This window comes from Camelina sativa, chromosome 16 (assembly GCF_030686135.1).
Source record: "Camelina sativa cultivar CO46 ecotype springtype chromosome 16, ASM3068613v1".
Taxonomy (NCBI): domain Eukaryota; kingdom Viridiplantae; phylum Streptophyta; class Magnoliopsida; order Brassicales; family Brassicaceae; genus Camelina; species Camelina sativa.
This window is the reverse complement of record NC_141895.1, coordinates 2,512,501-2,534,073: the sequence shown is the minus strand read 5'-3', so window position 1 is coordinate 2,534,073 and position 21,573 is coordinate 2,512,501. Positions and strand designations below refer to the sequence as shown.

The window sequence follows — 21,573 nt, the reverse complement described above, 5'->3', positions numbered from 1 at the left end:
TGCTACAAACAATTGGTGTATTTTCACATTTAAATCGATCTTGTAACCTTACTTACCATTACACCAAAAGAGATAAAGACAAAATAGAAAAAGCTAATTTCTGCTATGTTGAGCAGCAACCCGATTTCTTGACGGCTGAAACATCATCTCGGCTTCCAACGTTAATCATCTGTCCTTTAGGCAAAGCAGTGGTTGGATCATCTCCAGCATCAAGAGCCTTCTTGCTAACGACTCTGTAAATCTGGGTGAGAACCTCCGTAAAAGCGTTTTCGACATTTATAGCTTCGAGTGCCGAAGTCTCCATGAAGAAAGTGTTCTCTCTCTCCGCGAAGTCTTTCACTTCTTCCGTTGAGATGGCTCTGAGGTGACACAAGTCAGCTTTGTTACCTACAAGCATAATCACAGTGTTTGCGTCCGTATGGTCCCTTAGCTCCTTTAACCATCTCTCAACGTTCTCGAAGGTCACGTGCCTTGTCACGTCGTAGACTAGTAACGCACCAACGGCTCCTCGGTAATAAGCGCTCGTGATGGCTCGATACCTAATTGCAAATGCTCACTAGGATAAATGAAAAACATAATCGAGCAAAAAGGTAACCAGAAATTGTTATTAGAGGTGGAGAATCCCATTTTAGTATGGGTTTTTCAAGTCTTGGTTTTATAAAATTAAACAGAACTATTTTGTGGGTTTGATGCGACTTTGGTTTTCAAAGATAATTTTTTTTTTTTTTTTAACTTAATACAGTATTTATAACATTATAACAGATACACTTTAAAATAAATGATATTTGTAGCATTACTACGTACGTCGATCTATAGATATTTTATACTGTAAATTTTTGGTTGATTAGGTTCGGTATACTAAATGACCGTCAGTTTTAGATGAGTACCTTTCTTGGCCAGCAGTGTCCCATATTTGAGCTTTGACAATCTTGTCGTCGACTTGGATGCTACGTGTAGCGAACTCTACACCGATGGTCGAGCGTGAGTCGTGGCTAAAGTCGTTTTTGGTGAATCGAGATAGCAGATTTGATTTTCCGACACCCGAATCTCCCGTTAAGACAACCTTGAAGAGGTAATCGTAATCGTCTTCAGCTTTATATGCTCCCATATCTGGTTAATACCCTTTTGGTCGTGTTTATGACGTTCCAAGAACTTTGGAAGACAGAGAAATTAAAATTCCAATATCTGCAGATGGGTTTTGTTACTTTTCTTTTTGTGGGTTTCTATTTTTTTTTCTTTTGACGTTTTGTAAATTGGAGAAGAGACCAATGCTTACGAATGCTGAATTTCAGAAGAGGATTCAGAGAATCAAGGATTGTCCTCTATTTTACTGGTCATATTAATTTTGGGATAATCTAAATATATAATTCAAGATGATCTCGCAAATATATAATACTAGCTATAATCTTTGTGTGATGATCTTTGCTTAAATTTTCTCTACAATGCATCATTTAACTACGGAAAATATATAGCTAACGCAATTCAAAATTTGACTAAAGCAATTCTTTACTAAACTTTTTTTTCCTTATTTAAACTTTTTGATCTATTTGGTTCTTTGAATAATTTTTACATAAAATAGTAATTTCTAAAATTTTATTCTAATTTTGCCACTTTTAACAAGCTACGGTGTGTTGTTCAAAAAAAAAAACAAGCTACGGTGTATTTAGAGGTCATAGTGTATGTGGATATCTAAAAAACATTAATTTTATAATTTTATAATAGAGTTAAAAAAAATTATAATAAATGAATTATTTGTTTAAGTTTTAAGTAATGAAAAAGGACATGATCTAATCCCATGACAACTGGCTTGACGTCTGTTACCATATTATCTCAAATATCTGAGCAGAGACACAATATCTAAACTGTTTCTATATTTTTTTTTGATTTTTTTTTTTTGATTTTTTTTTTTGATTTTTTAATATACAGATACTCAATCAAAAATATGGGATGGAGATAGTTTTACAAGATTTAGTACTATTCCTCTATTTTTTTTTAGTCAAAGTTTTTTGTGTTTGGGTAATGTAGCCCATGATTTTCACCAAATGTTGCTTACCTTAATTATGTTCAAACCACTTTCAGTGAATGCATACACCAAACATGTTTAGTTATATTTTTAATATGTTCAAACCACACATTATTAGATTTTGTAGTCTAGTGTTTTACTTGTTAATATTGTATTATCGTATCAAAATTCAAGAATGATTTTGAGGCTAACGAGGTGAAACCGTCGCGCTTTTAAAAATATATAAATTGAAGAAAAAAATATATCGAAAAAGTAAAAGAAAATTGGTTAGTAAAATGTGTATGGTTAAGGATGGATTTTTGTGAAAAAAATATCACAAGTTATAATCTTTAAAAGTTTAACTTGTTTCCTCTAAATTCAATTGATTCTTTAAGATTGGTCCTGTCCAAATTTACATAGTAGTCCCAAATTCAATGTATGGATTTGGGACTACTGTGTCAATACAAACTCTTTGTCCAGAAAAAAAAAACAATACATAGAATTAAAAGGATCTCACATTTATTACAACTTAATGGTAAACCTGTTTTTTTTCTTTAATCATGATATTCTTACTCTACGAGGCTACAAGATACTGCAACATGAGCTCTAGTTATAGATTCATAAATGTTATCCACTTATCCTTACCATTCGCAACATTGCGCTTGCATTACAAGAGATCTAAATCAGTAGATTTATCAGTTCGATCAACATATTAATAGGCTATACAAGAAGGAGAAAAAAGAAAAGAAAATTTAACAGCAAACTGTGAGAGAGGAGAGAGTGAACATGAAGTGCGTGTCATATGAATATGATTCATGATGAGGAGAAAGAGTTAAGATACTGTTGTGTCAGTTTTGGACGTAAGAGAAAGTTTGTCCCACTTGTTGGTGAATCCACAGTTCCTCTGGTCAACACTCTTCTGGACCTATTTTTCTTTTTTGTTCGTTTGTCTTTTTCTTAGCTTTCTATTTTTTTCTTTCTTGTCACTTCATAGATTTCTATTTACACTCTTTAATCTCATTTTAAACTTATGACAACTTCTAAATTGCGATCGTAATTTTCTACTTAAATTCGGAAAAAGGCCAATAGTTCCTTTTTAAACACAACAGTATAGATTTGGTTCCGCTATGATATTATTATGTTACTATACATAGCTTTTTACCCCCAGTGTTACTACTATACATAGATTTTTTTTGGTTTTTAATTACACATAGTTAATGGTTTAGTTTTGTCACTTCGGGAAATAATTAAGTGCACACGGCAGCGTAGACAGTGGACAAAACTGTTATAGAACGATAAAATAAATTAAATAAGGTGTCGTGTTATGCTATGCACTAAAAGTCTAAAATACGAGTATTCAGTTATAATAGATATGACTGTTTCAGTGTTTTGTATACAAATTTTTAATAGGTATGTTGCATTGTGGTAAATTATAAAATTGCACATATGTGAAATAATATAGCTGATTCTTGATATTGCGGTGATGAATTAATCATGCAGTACATTCAAGTTTCTGCTTTTTGTTATGAATATAAATGTTGTTTTGTAGATCTAAAAAAAATAAAATAATAAGCATACGGGTAAAGATAACGTCAAAGCGACAAGATGAAGGAAACAGTTAAACAGTAGAAAGTAGAACTGTAGGACCATGTTTTATATTGAGAAACATTTGTGTGATTTGATATTACATTTTCATTATGCCCTTTTGACATCTGATTTGATCTAACAAAGCCCCTAGTCCTACCTTGCTAGACCTCCTTTGCATTCAACTACAATTATTTTACTCACATTTTATTCTCTTTAACTAAATATACTCCATTACGTAACAGTAATATCATGAATTCTATTCTTATTGTTAAAACTTTAAAGAAAAGGATCATATCAATTGACTGTCAAAAACTCTGTTTCCTAACTCTGATACGTTACTTATTCCTTTGTAACAAAAAAAAAACAAAGAATTGTTTTCTTATGATGTAATATATTCACATTTATATCTTAGGTGTGGACAGCTAAATACAGTTATAGTGAATAAACTTTTTATTTTATTTTTGGTTAAGGTTAGTTCTATTGAGAAACGCATATAACCTATATAATATATTTATTTGGATAATTATCTTAATTATATTGATAAAACGCTTATAACCTTTAAAAAATTACTTGGATAATCATATTTCATAGCGCTAATTAATTACTTGAATACATAACCACCTAACTGATAGAAACCCTGAACTACAAGTGGAAGAAAAGATTGATAGCGTGGCTGTGAATATCAACTACGTCTTTAAGACTTTAACAAAACAAAAATTCAACTAATTAATATTTAATGTTTCTTTTTAGAATTTGATTACATATGCATTTTCAAAGCATCATGCATGTACTAATTCTATCTGAAATAACTGAAACGATTGTTTTTGTAGTAACATCACTTCACACATTTTTTATTTTTATTTTTAAATGAAATCATCTTTCAAAACGTTTCCTACGTATTAAAATAAAACAAAATAAGGTAATACATATTTGATATTTCTAATTTATTTTTACACTTTTTTTATAAAATGGCTGAAACACTTATAATAGTTATTGTGAAAATACTATAATACATATTAATTAGTGTAACGTTTTTAATCCCCGGGATTAAAGTGAAATATCACCTCACGTGAACTGAAGTCAAAGTTCCCTACTTCCCGCAAGTAAAACCTTACATCACAGTCTAAACATTAAACATAACGCATGACCTAGTTTACTTTCACACTGGGTGATGTGAAGCTTCTATATTACTCATCCCCATATTAGCGCATTGTTAAACAGTTGCAAATTATTATACTAAAAAATTCAGATGAGGAAACACAAACATTATAGAATTATGAAATAAGAATTAATGAAACACACAGCATATAATTATATTGGTCAACAATCTAACGAGAGAGTTTTGTGAATGTTGTCCGAAACTCATACATCAAACCATCCCAATAGGTAACTGAAACCCATATCTTATATAAAATCTAAACATTTAAGCCTACGTACGAGAGATGGTGAAAGAAAGAGAGCTCTTAATTTCTTCTTCAAACTCAAATCTCCCACACGACTAGATCTGCAAAAGCAGAAAAGAGACCTCGAAATTAATCACATAAATAATTAGATACACACACATGCAGGCACATCCTCCGAAATGTGGTAGTATTAGAATTTATACTACAAAAGTCAAAAAACACGAAGGCCAAAAAAAGAAAAATAAAAACCAATGAATGCTCTAAAGCGCAAGGTGTGTGTGTGTAATTAAATTAGATTGAGTCAACAATGTTGACCAAAGCCAAACAACATGTCTCTCGCATGCATTTATCCATTTTAGATCCCAATGAAGAAATAAACTACTATAGATCTCTATAAACCAATATTGTATAGCCATTAATTAAGTATTCTCGCGTTCTACTAAAGCTTATTAACGTATAGAGTAGTATCTAGCTATATTGAAGTGAATACAAATCTTAATTAGTATAACAAATTAAGGAATATAGAGAGGAAACAAACCAGATAGTATGACGCTCCGTGTTGAAGAGGTTGAAGAGCGACGCCATATTCATCAGTGACAATGGGCTGACCCGCAGAATTAATGAGCACAACTTCTTCCCCGAATGCATCTCTCACATTGAACGGTCCTGGGGTCACTTCAAGCTCCATTTCATTTATGAACACCCTTATTCTCGCGCCCGCTGCATTCGATTTTGCCGTGGTTATCCCATTATTTCATGTTAGTATAATAACTAGTAGTATATATTAAAACTATCTCTACAAAACAACCATGTAAACCTCAAACAGTCTATTTTCAAGAAAGAGATAGAGATGGTATATATACAACTTAATAATCATCTACATATTATTATAAACACGAAGGTCCTTTAAAAGATTGATCCTGATCAATGTGTCCCTTCCATTGTTGACACACAATTAATATCTATACTGTTGAGTAAAAAAATAAACATATATAAGTAATGACTAAAAAAAGATAGATGACTTAAGATATCATCATACCTTGAACTTGAAGCTGGTCCGAAGTTGATGGGACAGTAGCGAGAGAGTGCGAAGTAGTAATAGTAGTAGTAGTAGAAGTAGTGGGAGGAACATGAAGCATGATGTTATTGTTGTTGTTGTAACAGGTTATTTGTTGACTAGTAGTAGCGTAACAAATCTGAGGCTGTGGCTGCTGCAACATCTTCATCCTAATTTCTTCATCTTCTTTCTCACTCAAGTGTTGTTGATGATGAGTTCCATAACTTACACTACCGTTCATGATCTCACTCAGCAGGAGTCCGGTACATGGCCCCATAGTTGGAGCCGGTTTTTGTTGCTCGATCATATCACCGGAGAGAAACCCTAATTGGGATGAGACTGTGATACCTTCAAACCCTCCGACGGTGGAAACCGGAAAGAGAAAGGCCGCTTCTGGTGGGAACATCGTCCCCATCATTTGACTACTACCCAGAGAGAGATTAGTGTTGTTCTTGTTCTTGTTTTTGCGAGGTTTGGTGGATTTGGAGGAGGAAGAGGAGGAGGAAGAGGAAGAGGAAGCCGAGTTTGCTGAGGAAAGAGGTTGCTGTTGTGGTTGTGGCTGGGGTTGCGATTGAGGGAGAGAGTGTTTAGAGTGGTTGTGGAGGAGGCGGAGTTTGTGTTTACTACGGGACTTGCGGTTTTGGAACCAGTAGAAGACGTTAGCGTCACCGACTTGGCCGTATTCTTGAAGCTGAGCCCTAATCCTCCTGATCTCCTCTCTCGGCGGATTCACCATCCCTGAGTTGAAGATTGCTTCAAGTATCCGAATCTGCTCTGGCTTCGGATTCCATCTCGGTTTTGGCTCTGGACTCCTCTCCACCTCACACCCTTTTTTTTTTTTTTTTTTGACAAAACCGTAAACAAATCACATCTCATCAGATAAGAATTCTTAGAACAAAATTTAGTTTTTCAATTGGTAAAAAACTAAAAATATATATATAAAAAAAAAGTTGAAGGACCTGAAGAGAAGGGAGAAGATCGGTGGGAAGCAGAAGGCAAAAGAGGAGAGTTGATGTCGTGTTGCCATTGATGAGGATGAGGTTTGGACTTGAACATGCTTGGCCAGTGTCTATTCGAGGAAGCCATAACTAATTAACTTGATCGGAAGAACACCGATGTATGTGTATGCATATGATGATGATTGATGTTGAATGATGATGTGATGATGATGTGATGTGTCAAAAAGAGAGGAGGAAGAGACAGGGAACAGAATGGCTAATGGGAAGATAATAAAAATGTGAATAGGGCAAAAGGTTTACGACCTCTTTCTCTCCCTCTTATAGTCTCTCTTCACCTACCCAATTAACCTCTCTACATATATTCATCTCTTTTACATAAATTTAATTTAAAGACTCTCACCCATATTTCTATACCACTTCTCATTTCAATAAAGAGGTAAAAAAAAAACTGGTCTTTAAGCTTCTCGTGGGTCAAAATTTTAATTAAGATAGAATTGTTTTAGGGGAATGGCATCTCATGCGAAATGTATAATTAGTATAATTGTTTTAGGGGAATTGTCAGCCGTGGATATTCAGAAGGCATAAACATTTAACAATAATAAAAAAAACAATTTTAAATTACGGTTGTGTTTTAACTTTTAAGTACGTTAAATTGTGCTAGTCGGCGACTAGTCTACTGCTAACGTTAAATCACTGATGGATTGACCAACACTTCAACAACAAATAGAAGACAATTTTGGAAATCCTAAATGTCTTCGACAATCAATTTTATTAGTTGTAACATGAGCGTTTATGTTGACGTATTTTGTTTTCCTTCAATTTTTTATACGCAAACATTACAATTTACCAATATTTAAATAATACTTAATAGGAACAATATTCAATTTCAACAATTTACTCTTTTTTATTGATTTAATAAACGTATTTCTTGTAACACAACTAGTAAAATATAGTTATATACTACGGAACGTAAGCGATTACAAACATAAGCACTAAGTTTAAATTGCGAGCAAGAAAATCATGGAAAGAGGCTCTTTACGTTACTACAGCGAGCAAAAGAAATCTTCAGTTTTGCATTACTAGAGAGGCAACACAAATTCTTGACACAAGCTCGTTATCATCTCAAAATTGTCAATTCATAAGCAAAAATCTTTGAATCTTTTGGGAATCTTTCACAAAATTGTACATTTTTTTTTACAAACTTTCCTTCGTATATTAATATAATACTTTTTAATTATTATTCACATTCCTAGCTAGTAGAAGACAGTAAGAGATCGGAAGACACTCAAAGTGATCATTAATGCAACCCCATGCCTCTCTTCCTTACAGTTCTTGCATTAAAATCCAAACTTCTTCTGCAGTTCAAACGTACGAACTCAAAATTTCTTCAGAAATTGAAACAACAGATTCTTTGAAAGTGATCCATGTTTCGTTCTGAACTAGGATTTTTCTCCTTTTTCTTGTTTTTTTTTCTTCTGACATCTCAAAAAAACATTAATTAGAACCAGCTGACATAAAGATTGTAGTTTTACTTCTTTTCTCACATTTTATTCGGTACGTAGTAGATATTTATATTAGTTAGAGAAAATGGGTTATTTATATTTTCTGTATTTTCTTAAAAATAGAATTATATGTGACAGAGTTAATTTCTGAACTTTGTCACCTCCAAGCTTAATTAGGACGGGAGCAAACGGATTGTTTGGATTTGGGAGTAGTCATAACTGATTAACCAAACAAAATTTTAAGGGTTATGTGATGTAATAACACACCGAAAATACAAGTATTAACGGGAAATAATGTATAGTAATTATTGAAAGGAAATTAAGGTTTTTTAATTGACTTTAGGGTCTTTTGTTGATCAAAGATTCGTTTATAATATATCAATAATCTTCAGTTTCTTTGGAATTATTAAGATTCTTTTCGTCTGCAAGATAAACAAAATGCGAGTTTTATTTTTTTAAATAATTGTATGGACACTGATGAACAGTACTTTTGTTTATAAATTGTATTATTTTTATGTATTAATGATAAATCAAAACAATATCAATATGCAACATCTCTATTTATCAAAAAAAAAAACATCTCTATTTATATAAAACATTCATTTCTCCGTGTTTATTAAATACATCTTTAAGTAACATAACCAATTCTCGTTCCGAGAGATAGTCCAACTTCATTAAAGATTTCAAAGCAAAACAAAATTGATTATTGGTTTTGTTTTTATGATATTTTAGTTATATCAACATTGAAGTGAAATAATATCATTATACTTATTATACTTTTTTATTCTTAAATTAAATAATAGGATTTATGTTGAGTTGTTTTGGTGTTCGGGCCTTTGCTTAACTTCGAGGAAATATGAAATGGAGATCAATAAATATTTATATTTCCGTCTATATTATCATAAAACAATAGATAATTCGTTTTATGAAAGCTAAGACAATTCGATGTACTCGATTTTAAAAGAAAAGAATAGTAACGATCTTATACAGAAAAAAAACGATCCACATCCATGGCAATGTACATACCAATACAAGATTAGTAATTAACGATATCCTGCGTATAAGTGTTGGTTATTATTAACTTATAACCAGTTATTGATATTTCTTTGTTTTTTTGGAAAAATGTTTTATCGATCTGTTGATAAAACGAAGTAACGAACAAAGGAAATTTTAAAAAGCTTTGTCCATGTTTTATCTGGTTTATAATAATTTATAATAACTTATGAAATATGAATATCATTTTCAATGCTATTGGATTAGGTTTCTTTACTCATCTTTTCATCTATAATAGAGGCCGCATACTCTCCGAATTCTTTGCTTAGTTATACAACTTATTTTCCTTTGCACAAAAAAAACAATTATTTTTTTCTTTTATTTTTAGAAAATATTATTGGCGTCATGGAGGAACCCTAGATTTCAGTGGGATGTTCAAACAGCAATCAATTTGACATGTGTTTTACATATTGGGACCACTACTAGCGAATGAAAACCTTAAAAGCTCAACAAAAGTACATCCAAAATTTTATTTTGGAAAATACTTTTAGGTATTTTCTTTGTACCCAAGATATTCCATAACTTAATTAACGCAACATGCATATCTTCTTTGAATCATAAATCAAAACATGTTAAGTTAATTCACACTTCATAGCCAGTGTTCGAATTCATGTTAAGTTAGAATGTTCTAACTATTTGTAAACATTTAGAATAATCTGAAAATTCATATATATATATATATATATACTTTTTTTGTCAAACATATATATATATTCTTATAGTATTAAACTACGACTGTTTCAAACCAGAATATTAATTTCATATTTCTAATAATGTTTTAAACTTTCAGTCAGGAATATCTTTCATTGTTAAGTCAACATTAATAAGTATTTTAAGATCTTTAAATTGTTAAAACAACTTGTACATTGTAACTGCGCCATACAATATATTTATTTGAGAAATATTTGGAATGGAATGGTGATATAAAATGGTAAGAGTTTTTAGTGGTAAGAAAATAATGGTAAACGATTACAGAATGATTAAAAATATGAAAAGGAGTGAAAATATAGAAAAGTACTTTACTCTTCTCTCAATTAGCTTATCACTTTACTGATTTCAGTATAGTAGAGATTAAGGTTTTTGACATTAGATATTGAATAGGATATGAAGTTGTGTATGTAAAACCAATAAAAAATTAATTCTTGAATGTTATAACTATATTTCTATGCATGCTTATGAGAGTTTGTTTTTGTACATATGATTTAATTTTCCCTCTCATAAGCATGCATATAAATAATACTTTCCAATGATTCTACGTTTTCCTCACACCAAAATAATAAGAACTGCAGATATGTACAAAACGGATGGTTAATTACACAGATGTACGTGTCGTCTCGTTTATCTTTTAGATTCCAAATGTTTGAATAGTATACTTTTAGCGTCATATAATATGTATTTTGCGTCATATATATGCCGTACATGTTATATAGGAGCAATTATTTGGAGGTGGTGGGGGAGTAATGGATGAGTGATCCATACCGAACAGTACTGAAGTGATAAGTGTTTGATTTAAAAAAAAAAAAAAAAAATATGAGGAGTTTTAAAAGTTTTGTATTTTTGTATTCATCTTCCTTCCGGATTCAATATTTTGCTTCTTATGCTACAACCAGTTTGTCCCTAACCAAAAGTGTCAATAAAATGTACGATCACTCCAATGCATTAATATACTACTCATTGTTAGCTTGAAAGCTGATATCACCTTAATTGAGTACTAAATTCTTTATATAGTGTTTTGACATCTAATTAGCTCCATGATATATTGCGGATGTGCTATATATTGTGACAGTTCAAGACGTGAGAACATGTGAAAATATATATATATATATATATATATATATATATATATACAACTATATAGTATAAATAACATCAACGAGATTCCAACTTTAATTATTTTTATGATACACAATTCACCGTGATCGATTTAAGGCAAACAAACAACTACTATAGGCCTAGCTAAACGACCAAGAAAAGACTTCTTTATTGAACTTACTCTAAGAGTTGAGATAGATACTTCTATAGCCTATCATTATATTATATGTTGCGAACGATGCATTAAATGAAAGGTACATAGAGAGGGAGCAAGAGAAATGGTATGGGTTCTAGAAAAGAGGCTGTAAGTTTGTAAGCTAAAATTGCGCTCATTTTTTGCAGTCTCACTAAATGCTCGCATTAGTAAATACACCAACATGCCTTCTCTTCAATGCCCTAATTTGCCTTCACATGCAATTCCCCATTTTTGTTTTTGTTATCCTTATCTTTGTTTATTATCATGTTTTAAATTCTATTTACTACTACGTGATCGACTTGATTTTTTCAAATTTATAACTATGGTGTCTTATTCATTTGCAGCATCTATCAAACACTCATACCTTGATTTGAGGAATGTTGAGAGAGAAGTTTTGAAAATTTTCTGTATACGGTTAAAGGGTTATTATTTTAGTTAATTAGATAGTTAGCCTCATAAATCGTATACACAATCTAGTGAGCATGCGTACTTCTTTGTATAACTACAATTATGCAAATCCAATATTTTTTTCTCTTCAACCATTCTACCAAACTTTACAAGTTTATAATTTAGTATGCATAGATCAAATACAGTATATTATGTTCCATGTAGTAATTAGCTTCCCGATATTAACTATCAAATTTACAATGCATCAAATAATGGTGAATAATTTATAAATAGATTAAAAATGGTGTATAAATTATAAATAGATAAAAAATCCATACGTTGCGTAGTATACGCTTAGTCTAGTTTACTTAAAAAAAAAACTGAAATGCAAAGTACATGCTAAGCCGTGCGTAGAATTCAGGAAATCTTTAAAAATGTGTGTTTCAATTTAAGGTTTAACACCCTGTATATATATATTCCTAAGATATAATACAAAATATCAGATATTGATTTCGAAGATTTCTTAAATTTGCTTAGGCACCTTCTAACCCTAAAGTTTGTTTTCACGTTTGTTCGTGTTATGAGTGATCGATGCTTGTCATAAAAAAAGTTGTTATAATTTCTTCATTCGATGAGAAATTAAACCAGTTCTTCGAATGTATTTGTTCAAATTGATTGTATCCATATATATGTTCACGACTTGATTTGTAATTTTTTATAACTCTTGCATGATTAGACCATGTGAGGCAAGCCTCCGATTTGGATTGGCTTACATAAATCGGCCAAACGGTCATTATACAGGCGGAAGATCAAGTTTGATTGTTGAACAACTTGAACAGCGAGTCGGTCGCATAGATGGTGGTGGATGGTAGTGGACACCACAAAGATGGCCATCACGATATTCTAGGCGGCTGCTTAATTTTTGTCTATAAACAGTCATGCTTCCAAGTTTCATGTTTGAATGCACCATGTAATTTATATTATGAAACTTTAAAGTAGTTTATTTATAATAATTGCTTATATGACTCGATTTTAATATAGGTTTTTACGCATTTTTTTCGTACACTTAATACATATACGTATAACTTTCTCTCACTTTTTTTTTTCTCACACTTGATTATGCATCTTAAGCCGTACATTAGTAGTTGACAAAAGATGGAGAAAAATATATTTTGTTAAATTAATCCCATTGGGAATAAGTGAAACGTATATGAAAAGCATATGAATCAGTGACCACTAATCTCACACGTGTTTAATGAACTTTAGAACAAGCTTGTTTATTTGAGTGTAACATATCAATTTCCTAAGTAAGAGAATTAGTTTTCGAGAACCATCCTCTAATAGAAATGAGAGTAGGCCAAAGAAAATAGAATTCCTAACAACATTCTCTCAAGTTCCTTTGTTTGAGATTCTATATTAAAAAATGTCAAGTGACATAACTAATATTTTATAAAGCTTACATTATTCTAATATTGTTAGGATTAATTAAACAGAACAAGCAAAAAAAAAAACCTCTAATGCATTGGGATTAGAATATAGAGGGCCTTAACGAATGAGAATGTTTGGAGTATTATTTTTCTAATACTTGGGACTAGATACAAATTAACGTGATATTACTAATAGAATTATTGATGGGATCTTTAGTTAATACTTAAATGTTAACGTGACTCAAATGACTCAAATATATCACTAAATTGCTACAGCATATGGTTATAAAGTATTGTGGCACACACAAAACGTAAGACAATGTTGAAGATCATTGTTTGGGGAAAAACTAAGATGATTCAGACACGATCCTCTTTTCACTCTAGTGTGTCACTTCATACATGTGCTGTTTTGCTCATTGTTTATATATTTTTTTTATTGAAATTGATCCTAAACTTGTAAGGTTTATCATCCATCTTAGTTTTGGCTCCGTTTCTGATTCATAAAAGCATTCCTGCTTGTCCCGTAAGGTAAAAATGACTTTATGGACTACTTTGCTTCTTAAGGACACCTAAGCTTTTGGTCTACGACTACGTACTGTACACGGAATTTGATCTCAGACCTTCTTTAGTTTAGAACAATGTGGCTAGAGATCTTTTTACTGAAGTCAAATATGCCCTGCGAGAAAATTACGAACATGCCATTAACTAACCTCTAGAAGATTATTTGGTCAATATGAACAAATAATCAATTGAAGCAGTCACTCCGCTATGCTGTTCTTAAGACCAAACAGCTGAAACGTTAACGTCAACTAAGTGGACACAGTTCTAAATTTACACAATATAATTTAATTGTCTTTTTCTTTTTCTATAAATGGTGATGGGCCTGGGTAGGTGTTTAAATGAGATATTTCAAGAATCATACCACTAGACAACAATACCCGAATCTATACTAAATAAAAGTTTGAACTATAAGCTTCTTAAGCTGTCCACCTAGGATTTTAAACTACCAATAGAGATTAGACACTTCACTAATTATTTTTTTTGAAATTTCCAGAATTTTCTATATCAATAATTATTTTAAACAACCTATCAGGATTTGATATGTCATTCATTAACATTTTTAAAATTTCAGAATTTTTTAGAAAAATGAAAATTTTAAATTTATGGAAATAAAAGAACTATGTACAATAATATCCCACATCGGCTAGAAAATTTTTAGACAATAGTTCAGAACCAGTATAGATAAGATTAATATGCTTCCAACAACGAATAAGCAGGAAAACTTGATTTATCAGGCGTCCAAGTTTATAAGTTTTATTTGGTTTGATCCAGATTTTTATTTGATCAAAATAAAACTTTTAAAAGTTTCAAAAATATATATTATAATATTTAAAATTTTTAAAAGTTTAAATATTATAAATATTGAAACTTTTAAAAGTTCTTAGCTTTTAAAAAGTTTTTAAATATTATAATTTTTAAATTTTAAAAGTTTAAAATATTATAAATATTAAAACTTTTTAAAATGTTCAAATTTATCTTACTTTTTTATTTTTATGAGAAAAGAAATGATTTTGTTCTTGAAGTTTGATGGATTAACAAGTTGTGTGATATTCTAAAAAAAGGTTTTTCAGTGGAAGAATGTGAAGAAGTTGACGAGGAAGAAGAAGAAAAAGAGCATAACGAAGAACCAAACGGTAAAAGTAACAATGACAATTACCACAAAATTTGACAATGAAAATGACAAGAAACAATATGAAGAATAAGAAAAGATTGAATAAAAACACAAAAACATAGGTGGTAGCGGTCATGATGATAAAATTGTTTCGTTTTTCTGGTAGTCAAAGATGAAAAATTCTTGGATTCACCCCTAGGGGTGAACAACTCTCATTCACCCCCTCTTAATTAACCAATCAGAATACAACAATATGCAATGTCATATCATATTAAAAAAAATCAAAATTAAAATAAAAAGACAATACAAATTAAGGAAACAAATTATGTAGATATTTTATTAAGGAAATTATGTCGGTTTGGGTTATAAAAGAGGATTATAGTTTAAATCTGTAATTTTAATTTTTTTTATATCGGTTTGGGTTTATAAAGAATGGTTAGGATTTATATTTTATAATTAAACAAAATTATATGTCGGTTTGAGTTTACAAAAGAGTGGTTAGGGTTTAGATTTTACAATTATATGAAACTATATGTCTGTTTGAGTTTACAAAAGAGTGTTTAGGGTTTAGATTTTACAATTAAACAAAATTATAAGTCGGTTTGGGCTTATAAAAAATGGTTAGGGTTTAGATGTAATAATTAAAAACTGTAATATAATATTTAAATTAATAATTTTAAAATTAATTGATCTACAAAATTTATTTCCTTGATTAAAATTTCTTTCCTTAATTTAAAGGGGGCGAATAAGAGTGGTTCACCCCTAGGGTGAACCGAAGAATTGTCCGTCAAAGATATAATCATCAGTTTGATTCGCCTCGCCTAGACATCGAGTTAAATTCATGATTTTTTTTTCTCAGATTTGATTTTATGACACAACTGATTTTTATATTTTAAAATATTGTGTATTTGAAATTTAATTATTTTCCTTAATACTAATTTAAATTTTTTTATAAGATAATATTTTATTATCGTTATCAATCATATATAATTTTCATCAAAACATATCAAATAAACGCATAGTGTGCATTCAAAACCTAGTTGTTAACAAAATTTGGTTCATATGGTACAGAAGGGTCCCAAAATTTAGAACTGGTCCCAAAATTTAAAGTATTGTGGAAATTTAGAACCGTCCACTTAGTTGACGTTACTGTACATTAATAAGATCATAGGCTGCACCTACCCCATTTATACTGTGGCTACCAGTCAGTAGTTTACAAAGCTAAAGAAGAAAATAACAGAGAGAGAGAGAGACTCATTACAGAACAGAGCAATGGTTGTACCAAAGACTCCGAAACCGCACATCGTGGTGTTTCCTTACCCAGCATAAGGCCACTTACTTCCACTACTAGACTTAACTCACCAACTCTGTCTTCGCGGAATCAACGTCTCCGTCGTCGTCACCACTGGAAACCTCCAATACCTCTCTCCCCTTATCTTTGCTCATCCCTCCTCTGTAACTCCCATCGTTTTCCCTTTCCCTTCTCATCCTTCACTCCCTCCCGGCGTTGAGAACGTTAAAGACATCGGTAACTCCGGTAACCCCCTAATCACAGCCTCTCTTCGTCAGCTTCGTGACCCTATCATGCAATGGTTCCGTTCTCACCAAACTCCTCCAGTTGCTCTCATCTCTGACTTCTTCCTTGGATGGACATACGAGCTTTGCGATCAGCTCGGTGTTCCTCGTTTCGCTTTCTTCTCCTCCGGTCCATACTTAGCTTCAGTTCTTGAATTCTGCTTCGGTAATATCGATGTAGTCAAGTCAACGGATCCGGTTCATCTCTTGGATCTTCCTGGTTCCCCTGTTTTCAAGGTAGAGCATCTTCCGTCGGTGGTTCGGCGCTGGCTTTGATCTCCTTCACCAGATATCATAAGCATCAAAGATGATAGCTTGATGAATTTTTTGAGCTATGGTTGCGTTTTCAATACGGCTGAGTGTTTAGAAGCAAAGTACTTGGATTACGTGAAAAAGAGGGTAGGTCACGATCGGGTTTTTGGAGTTGGCTCGCTTTGTTCGATCGGGTTGGATATGGGTGGTGCGGGTAAATCCGATCCATTGCTGAGTTGGCTCGACGGGTGCCCTGATGGTTCTGTGCTTTACATCTGCTTCGGAAGTCAAAAGGCATTGACCAAAGAGCAGTGTGACGCTCTGGCTCTCGGACTCGAGAGGAGCCTGACCCGGTTCGTTTGGGTGGGTAAGAGTGACCCGATACCCGAGGGATTCGAGGATAGGGTATCGGATCGGGGAAGAGCTGTTAGAGGGTGGGTTCCGCAGCGTGCTGTGTTGTCACACGTGGCGGTTAGAGGGTTTTTGAGCCATTGTGGATGGAACTCAGTGCTTGAAGCTATAACGAGTGGAGTCACGGTGTTGGGATGGCCAATGGAGGCAGACCAGAGTGAACGCAAAGTTGCTTGTGGAGGATTTGGGTGTGGCAGTTCAGGTTTGCGAAGAGGATGGAACAGTGCCGGACCGGGATCAGTTGGGAAGGATCATAGATGAATCAATGGGTGAGGGTGGACGTGAAGTGGCTGCTCGGGCGGAGGAGATGCGGCTGAAGTTAGAGGCCGAAGGAAGCTCATTTGTTGATCTAGAAAGACTTGTCAAAGAACTTGGTAGTCTTTCAAGATACGGAGTGGAGAGAAATAAAAAAGTGTTGGAAGTGTTGTTAAATTTGTCTATGATCGAGTACTATCATATCTGTTCAATACTTGAAATTACAATCTGACTAAGATGTTTCAGTAATCTAAATGAGAGAGACTGAATCTAGTATATGCTCAATTTGTAATCAACTAGAGATGTTGATTGTGAGAACAACTAGTCTCACCTTTCAGTTTATTCGTGGAAATATGTTGTGAGGACAAGGTGATTGGACATCATTTGGTAACGCGAGGATCAAAGTCAGAACTTGATAGGGTTGCATCACGTTCCACCCGTTTCACCTTTAAAACATCCAAAAGCAACCTAGTCATTTTGTCATCAGAGTAAATCACATTATACATTAATTATGACTTAACATATGACTTTCAAGATTGTTTGTATCAAAAGACAACTATTAAAACAAGATCCAAGTTGTATCCTCGTTATCAGATCCACTCTAGTTCTGAAAACTAAAATTATTCATCACTCAAACGCAACTAAGAGAACTCGATTCAACAATGACTTATGATGTTTTTAATTTAGGTTTTCTATAACAATATTGCTCAACAATTGGGCATTTGGTCTAGTGGTATGATTCTCGCTTAGGGTGCGAGAGGTCCCGAGTTTAATTTAGGTTTTCTAAAACTGAATAAACCTGTCTTTATGCCTGATTATATAGATTCACAGCAAAATAATACAAAAGAAAAGAGGCAATTAAATTATAAGATGGTTGCTTCTACGAAGTTACATCAACTAGTTTTAGTTAGAGGTCCTTGATGTGAGAGGTACTAAGTTCGATTCCCAGAATCATAACTAGTTTCAGTTATAATTTCTTATTCTAAAATCCAGCAAAACAATATATGAAAAAGAATACATAACTTTTAGCTCTAATATGATCCTGAGTAAGAGCTACGACAGTTCAATAGGCACAAAACCTTGAACGCATATAAGTTATTACTAACGAATCACATTTACTAATCAGAATATTTTAACCTCAGCTTACATTCAGAAATTCAGACATTATACATAAGTTACAAGTTACGACTTGCAAGATTGATCATTTTGTTAAAAGTCAACTACAAAACAAAAACCAAATTGCATACTTGTCATCAGATCCGCTAGCTTAGATTACTAAAACATTTTATCAGTTATCAGTTAGACAAGTAAGGGAACTAAATCTGACATTGACTTCACAAGTTTTTCTTTTAGCTTCTTAAACTAGTTTTCTCAACAGACGGGCATTTGGTCTAGTGGTATGATTCTCGCTTTGGGTGCGAGAGGTCCCGAGTTCGATTCTCGGAATGCCCCCAAGTTTTTTTATATTTTGTATGCTAAAAGCAAGATTAGATAACAAAGTATAGTCCAACTTGAATTTTCAAAGACCACATTCAACAATTCAAACAGAATGCATTTCCCTTAAATTTTAGAAAGGTGAAATAATCACAGTGCCTTGTTAAGAGTTTCAGTATTTAGGAGTGCAAAGCTAGCAGAGTGAACAAGGTAAACGTACCTTTCCTTTCGCATCAGATGTATTAGATTTATTCCCACCAGAAACAAAATCCAATGTTTGATTCAACCGGGAAACGTCAGAAAGCACCACCCACAAGCTGGCAGATTTTTCAAGAATGATCTGCGACAATAACAAAAATCTTATTAGTGAAAAACAACGGAAAATACAGTTCTCTTCTAGATATGACAGATATGCAATCGAGAGCTTGGCTTTGTGGTATGATTCTTGCTTTTATAGCAAGAAGTCCTGAATTCACCTCTCAGAATCTATGTTATTAAATCCAGAAGTACAGGAAACAAATTATATATTTGCCGCTGGGGTTATGTGAAATTGAACAATAACATTTCCCAAGAATTCTTATTGAACAAGATTCAGTATGTTTCAGATCAAAATATCCAAAGGCCAAAACCCATAGGTCAGACATTGGATCAAGTGGCATGATATATAGTATACGCACTTATGAGACTTATGTAATCAAAGTCAACTTATAAAACAAGATTCAAACCGTAGGCCTTATTTCATACTGATTAACTTAGATGCTTAGAAGAAACAAGCACCCTTTGCATAAGCACATCAACCACAACGGATTCTACTTTAGATATAAGAAATTGAGATTGTCTAAAACTGATTCAAGAAATGATAAAATCACGACAGCAGGCCACTAAGTATTTTAACTTGAGTTAAGAAAACAAGTGGGCATTTGGTCTAGTGGTATGATTCTCGCTTAGGGTGCGAGAGGTCCCCAGTTCAATTCTCGGAATGCCCCATTCTTTTTAAAATCTCAGGGGCATTCAGGATGATACAGAATGCGGAGAGTATAGAGCATATCAGGACTCTTTGATAAGCAAGGCCAAGGTGGCATCCTTATGGTCAATAGTTTAGGCCTTTTTAACAAGGATAAATCAAATTTTCAGACATGAGACATGAAAATTAAGAGTTTCAAGATTGACTACATGATCAAAGTAACAGATAAAACAAAATGCAAAGTGTATCCTTATCATCAGATCCATTAGCTTATGTTCCTAGAACCAACAGCCACATGTCCCCAACCAAATCAGTCCTATACTAGTTTCGTCAATCGCACCGGTGGCTTTTCATGCACAATAAAATCAGAGAGCAGGAATTGGTATTAAGAGATCATATTGCAACACCATTCTCCATAGTGTCTATATTGACTTTTTCCACAGTGTATGTATGGTATGACAATTAATTTTGCTATAGACAAGTCAACCTTAGGTGCATGATTTTCAAAGATCATGTTCAATTAAACATTTGACCAGTTCCAAGAATTCACCAGCAGTAAATTGGAAACATTTCCTATGTTTTTCAAGGAAAGGATAACACGTAAGTTAACAAAGTTCAGCAAACACACACAAAAAGAAAAAGATAATAGTACTATCATCAGCATCAGTGGCTCTTGTGACATTAGAACATGAAAGAGCTAGACTATGCATCTAGAAGATGGATTTACGCAACAGCCTTCCCTTTAGTTTTCTAAACTAATTACATCAAGAACAGGGCATTAGGTCTAGTAATATGCTTCTGGCTTATCTTTGTTTCCTAAATACCATGAGAATTATAAACAAGGTCAGGATAAACTGAATACAGGAATACTTTCACATAATCAGTGCAAAAGGCCAACTAAAAAATACGTAACAAGGAATTTTGTCTTTTGATTGAAGTCTCATCAAAGAACTTCAACAAGCTAGCCAATATATCGGCAGAGTATTTCCAATCACTAAAAGTTGAAGCAGAAACTAATCATCCAATGGTCATTCCCTGGACCCTCAGTTGTGAAACAGATCCCACAGATCAGATCTATGGAAATCCCATAATGACTAAAATATTCATCACAGAAAAGTCAACTAAAGGAGCTAGATCTAACAATGACTATTATCTGTTTTTCTTTATAAAACTTATAACTCAAGTATTCAACACCAGGGCATTAGGTCTAGTGGTATGATTCTCGCTTCGGGTGCGAGGGGTCCCGAGTTCGATTCTCGGAATGCCCCCAATTTTTTTTGTACATGAAATCCTCATCATTGTTAGATAATCTAGTATATTAATACTTAACTTTGCACAAATTCAAGATTTGTGTCAACATGCGTTTCCTTTAAAATGCAGTAAGTCAAACGATCACAACGCATTGTTAAGATTTGACTATTAAATTCCAAAGTCAATAAATAGAAAAAGATCTGAAATGTACCTTTTCTCTTGCATGAGACGAATTAGACAATTTCAATTTGTTGATTTGCGATATCAGATTCATCCAAAAACATGCTGAAAGACTTTCCAAGAATGAGCTGCACCAAAACGAAAAGGCTCTTTATCAAACTTCCACCTAAAGATCAACAGAAAGTACAGATCTC

General features: G+C 32.8%; 3 protein-coding genes, 2 non-coding genes and 1 pseudogene across 25 annotated transcripts in view; 3 read left to right on the top strand and 3 right to left on the bottom strand.

Moving 5' to 3' along the window:
- LOC104749466 (ras-related protein RABA1h-like) lies at window positions 1-1,248 on the bottom strand. The gene is made up of 2 exons (XM_010471109.3): window positions 888-1,248; window positions 1-539 (listed from the first exon to the last, which is right to left on the bottom strand). The coding sequence occupies exons 1-2, from the start codon at window positions 1,106-1,108 to the stop codon at window positions 104-106; spliced, it is 657 nt and encodes a 218-aa protein (XP_010469411.1). The 5' UTR covers window positions 1,109-1,248; the 3' UTR covers window positions 1-103.
- Window positions 1,249-4,877: 3,629 nt separating this feature from the next.
- On the bottom strand, window positions 4,878-7,423 carry LOC104753274 (WUSCHEL-related homeobox 9). Of its 2 annotated transcripts, XM_087490419.1 has the most exons (4): window positions 7,009-7,423; window positions 6,032-6,877; window positions 5,531-5,712; window positions 4,878-5,093 (listed from the first exon to the last, which is right to left on the bottom strand). In XM_087490419.1, exons 1-4 carry the CDS (start codon window positions 7,133-7,135, stop codon window positions 5,088-5,090), a joined length of 1,161 nt encoding a protein of 386 aa, XP_087346545.1. In that variant the 5' UTR covers window positions 7,136-7,423; the 3' UTR covers window positions 4,878-5,087. The 2 variants fall into 2 exon arrangements, with proteins under 2 accessions (XP_087346545.1, XP_087346544.1); XM_087490418.1 differs by lacking the exon at window positions 4,878-5,093 and having other exon boundaries at window positions 5,381-5,712; window positions 7,009-7,297.
- Window positions 7,424-16,226: 8,803 nt separating this feature from the next.
- Window positions 16,227-17,826, top strand: LOC104749464 (UDP-glycosyltransferase 89A2 pseudogene; annotated as a pseudogene). Its single transcript, XR_015584452.1, has one exon. The product of XR_015584452.1 is annotated as a UDP-glycosyltransferase 89A2 pseudogene (transcript).
- The window catches only part of LOC104749465 (nudix hydrolase 22, chloroplastic), a 9,765-nt gene continuing 5,900 nt past the window's right edge, over window positions 17,709-21,573 (bottom strand). For 10 of the 19 annotated variants that reach the window (XR_015584461.1, XR_015584460.1, XR_015584463.1 and 7 more), the window contains 3 exons: window positions 21,411-21,507; window positions 19,205-19,324; window positions 17,709-17,996 (listed from right to left, as the gene is read on the bottom strand). The gene's annotated coding sequence lies outside the window, so the exon portion shown is untranslated. Of the gene's footprint in view, window positions 18,019-19,204; window positions 19,325-21,410; window positions 21,508-21,573 lie in introns of all 19 variants that reach the window. The other 9 variants (XR_015584457.1, XR_015584465.1, XR_015584462.1 and 6 more) reach the window with 1 other exon arrangement.
- TRNAP-AGG (transfer RNA proline (anticodon AGG)) lies at window positions 19,899-19,970 on the top strand. The gene has a single exon. It is a non-coding gene; the product is annotated as a tRNA-Pro (tRNA).
- TRNAP-CGG (transfer RNA proline (anticodon CGG)) lies at window positions 21,145-21,216 on the top strand. The gene has a single exon. It is a non-coding gene; the product is annotated as a tRNA-Pro (tRNA).

Excerpts from the sequence above, each read along its gene's own strand:
- LOC104749466 (XM_010471109.3), bottom strand. The coding sequence starts at position 1,108 with ATGGGAGCATATAAAGCTGAAGACGATTACGATTACCTCTTCAAGGTT. Across the intron at positions 540-887 it reads GACACTGCTGGCCAAGAAAG|GTATCGAGCCATCACGAGCG; the intron begins GTACTCATCTAA and ends ATTTGCAATTAG.
- LOC104753274 (XM_087490418.1), bottom strand. The coding sequence starts at position 7,135 with ATGGCTTCCTCGAATAGACACTGGCCAAGCATGTTCAAGTCCAAACCT. Across the intron at positions 6,878-7,008 it reads ATCTTCTCCCTTCTCTTCAG|GGTGTGAGGTGGAGAGGAGT; the intron begins GTCCTTCAACTT and ends AAAAAAAAAAAG. Across the intron at positions 5,713-6,031 it reads GGACCAGCTTCAAGTTCAAG|CGGGCGCGAGAATAAGGGTG; the intron begins GTATGATGATAT and ends AATCGAATGCAG.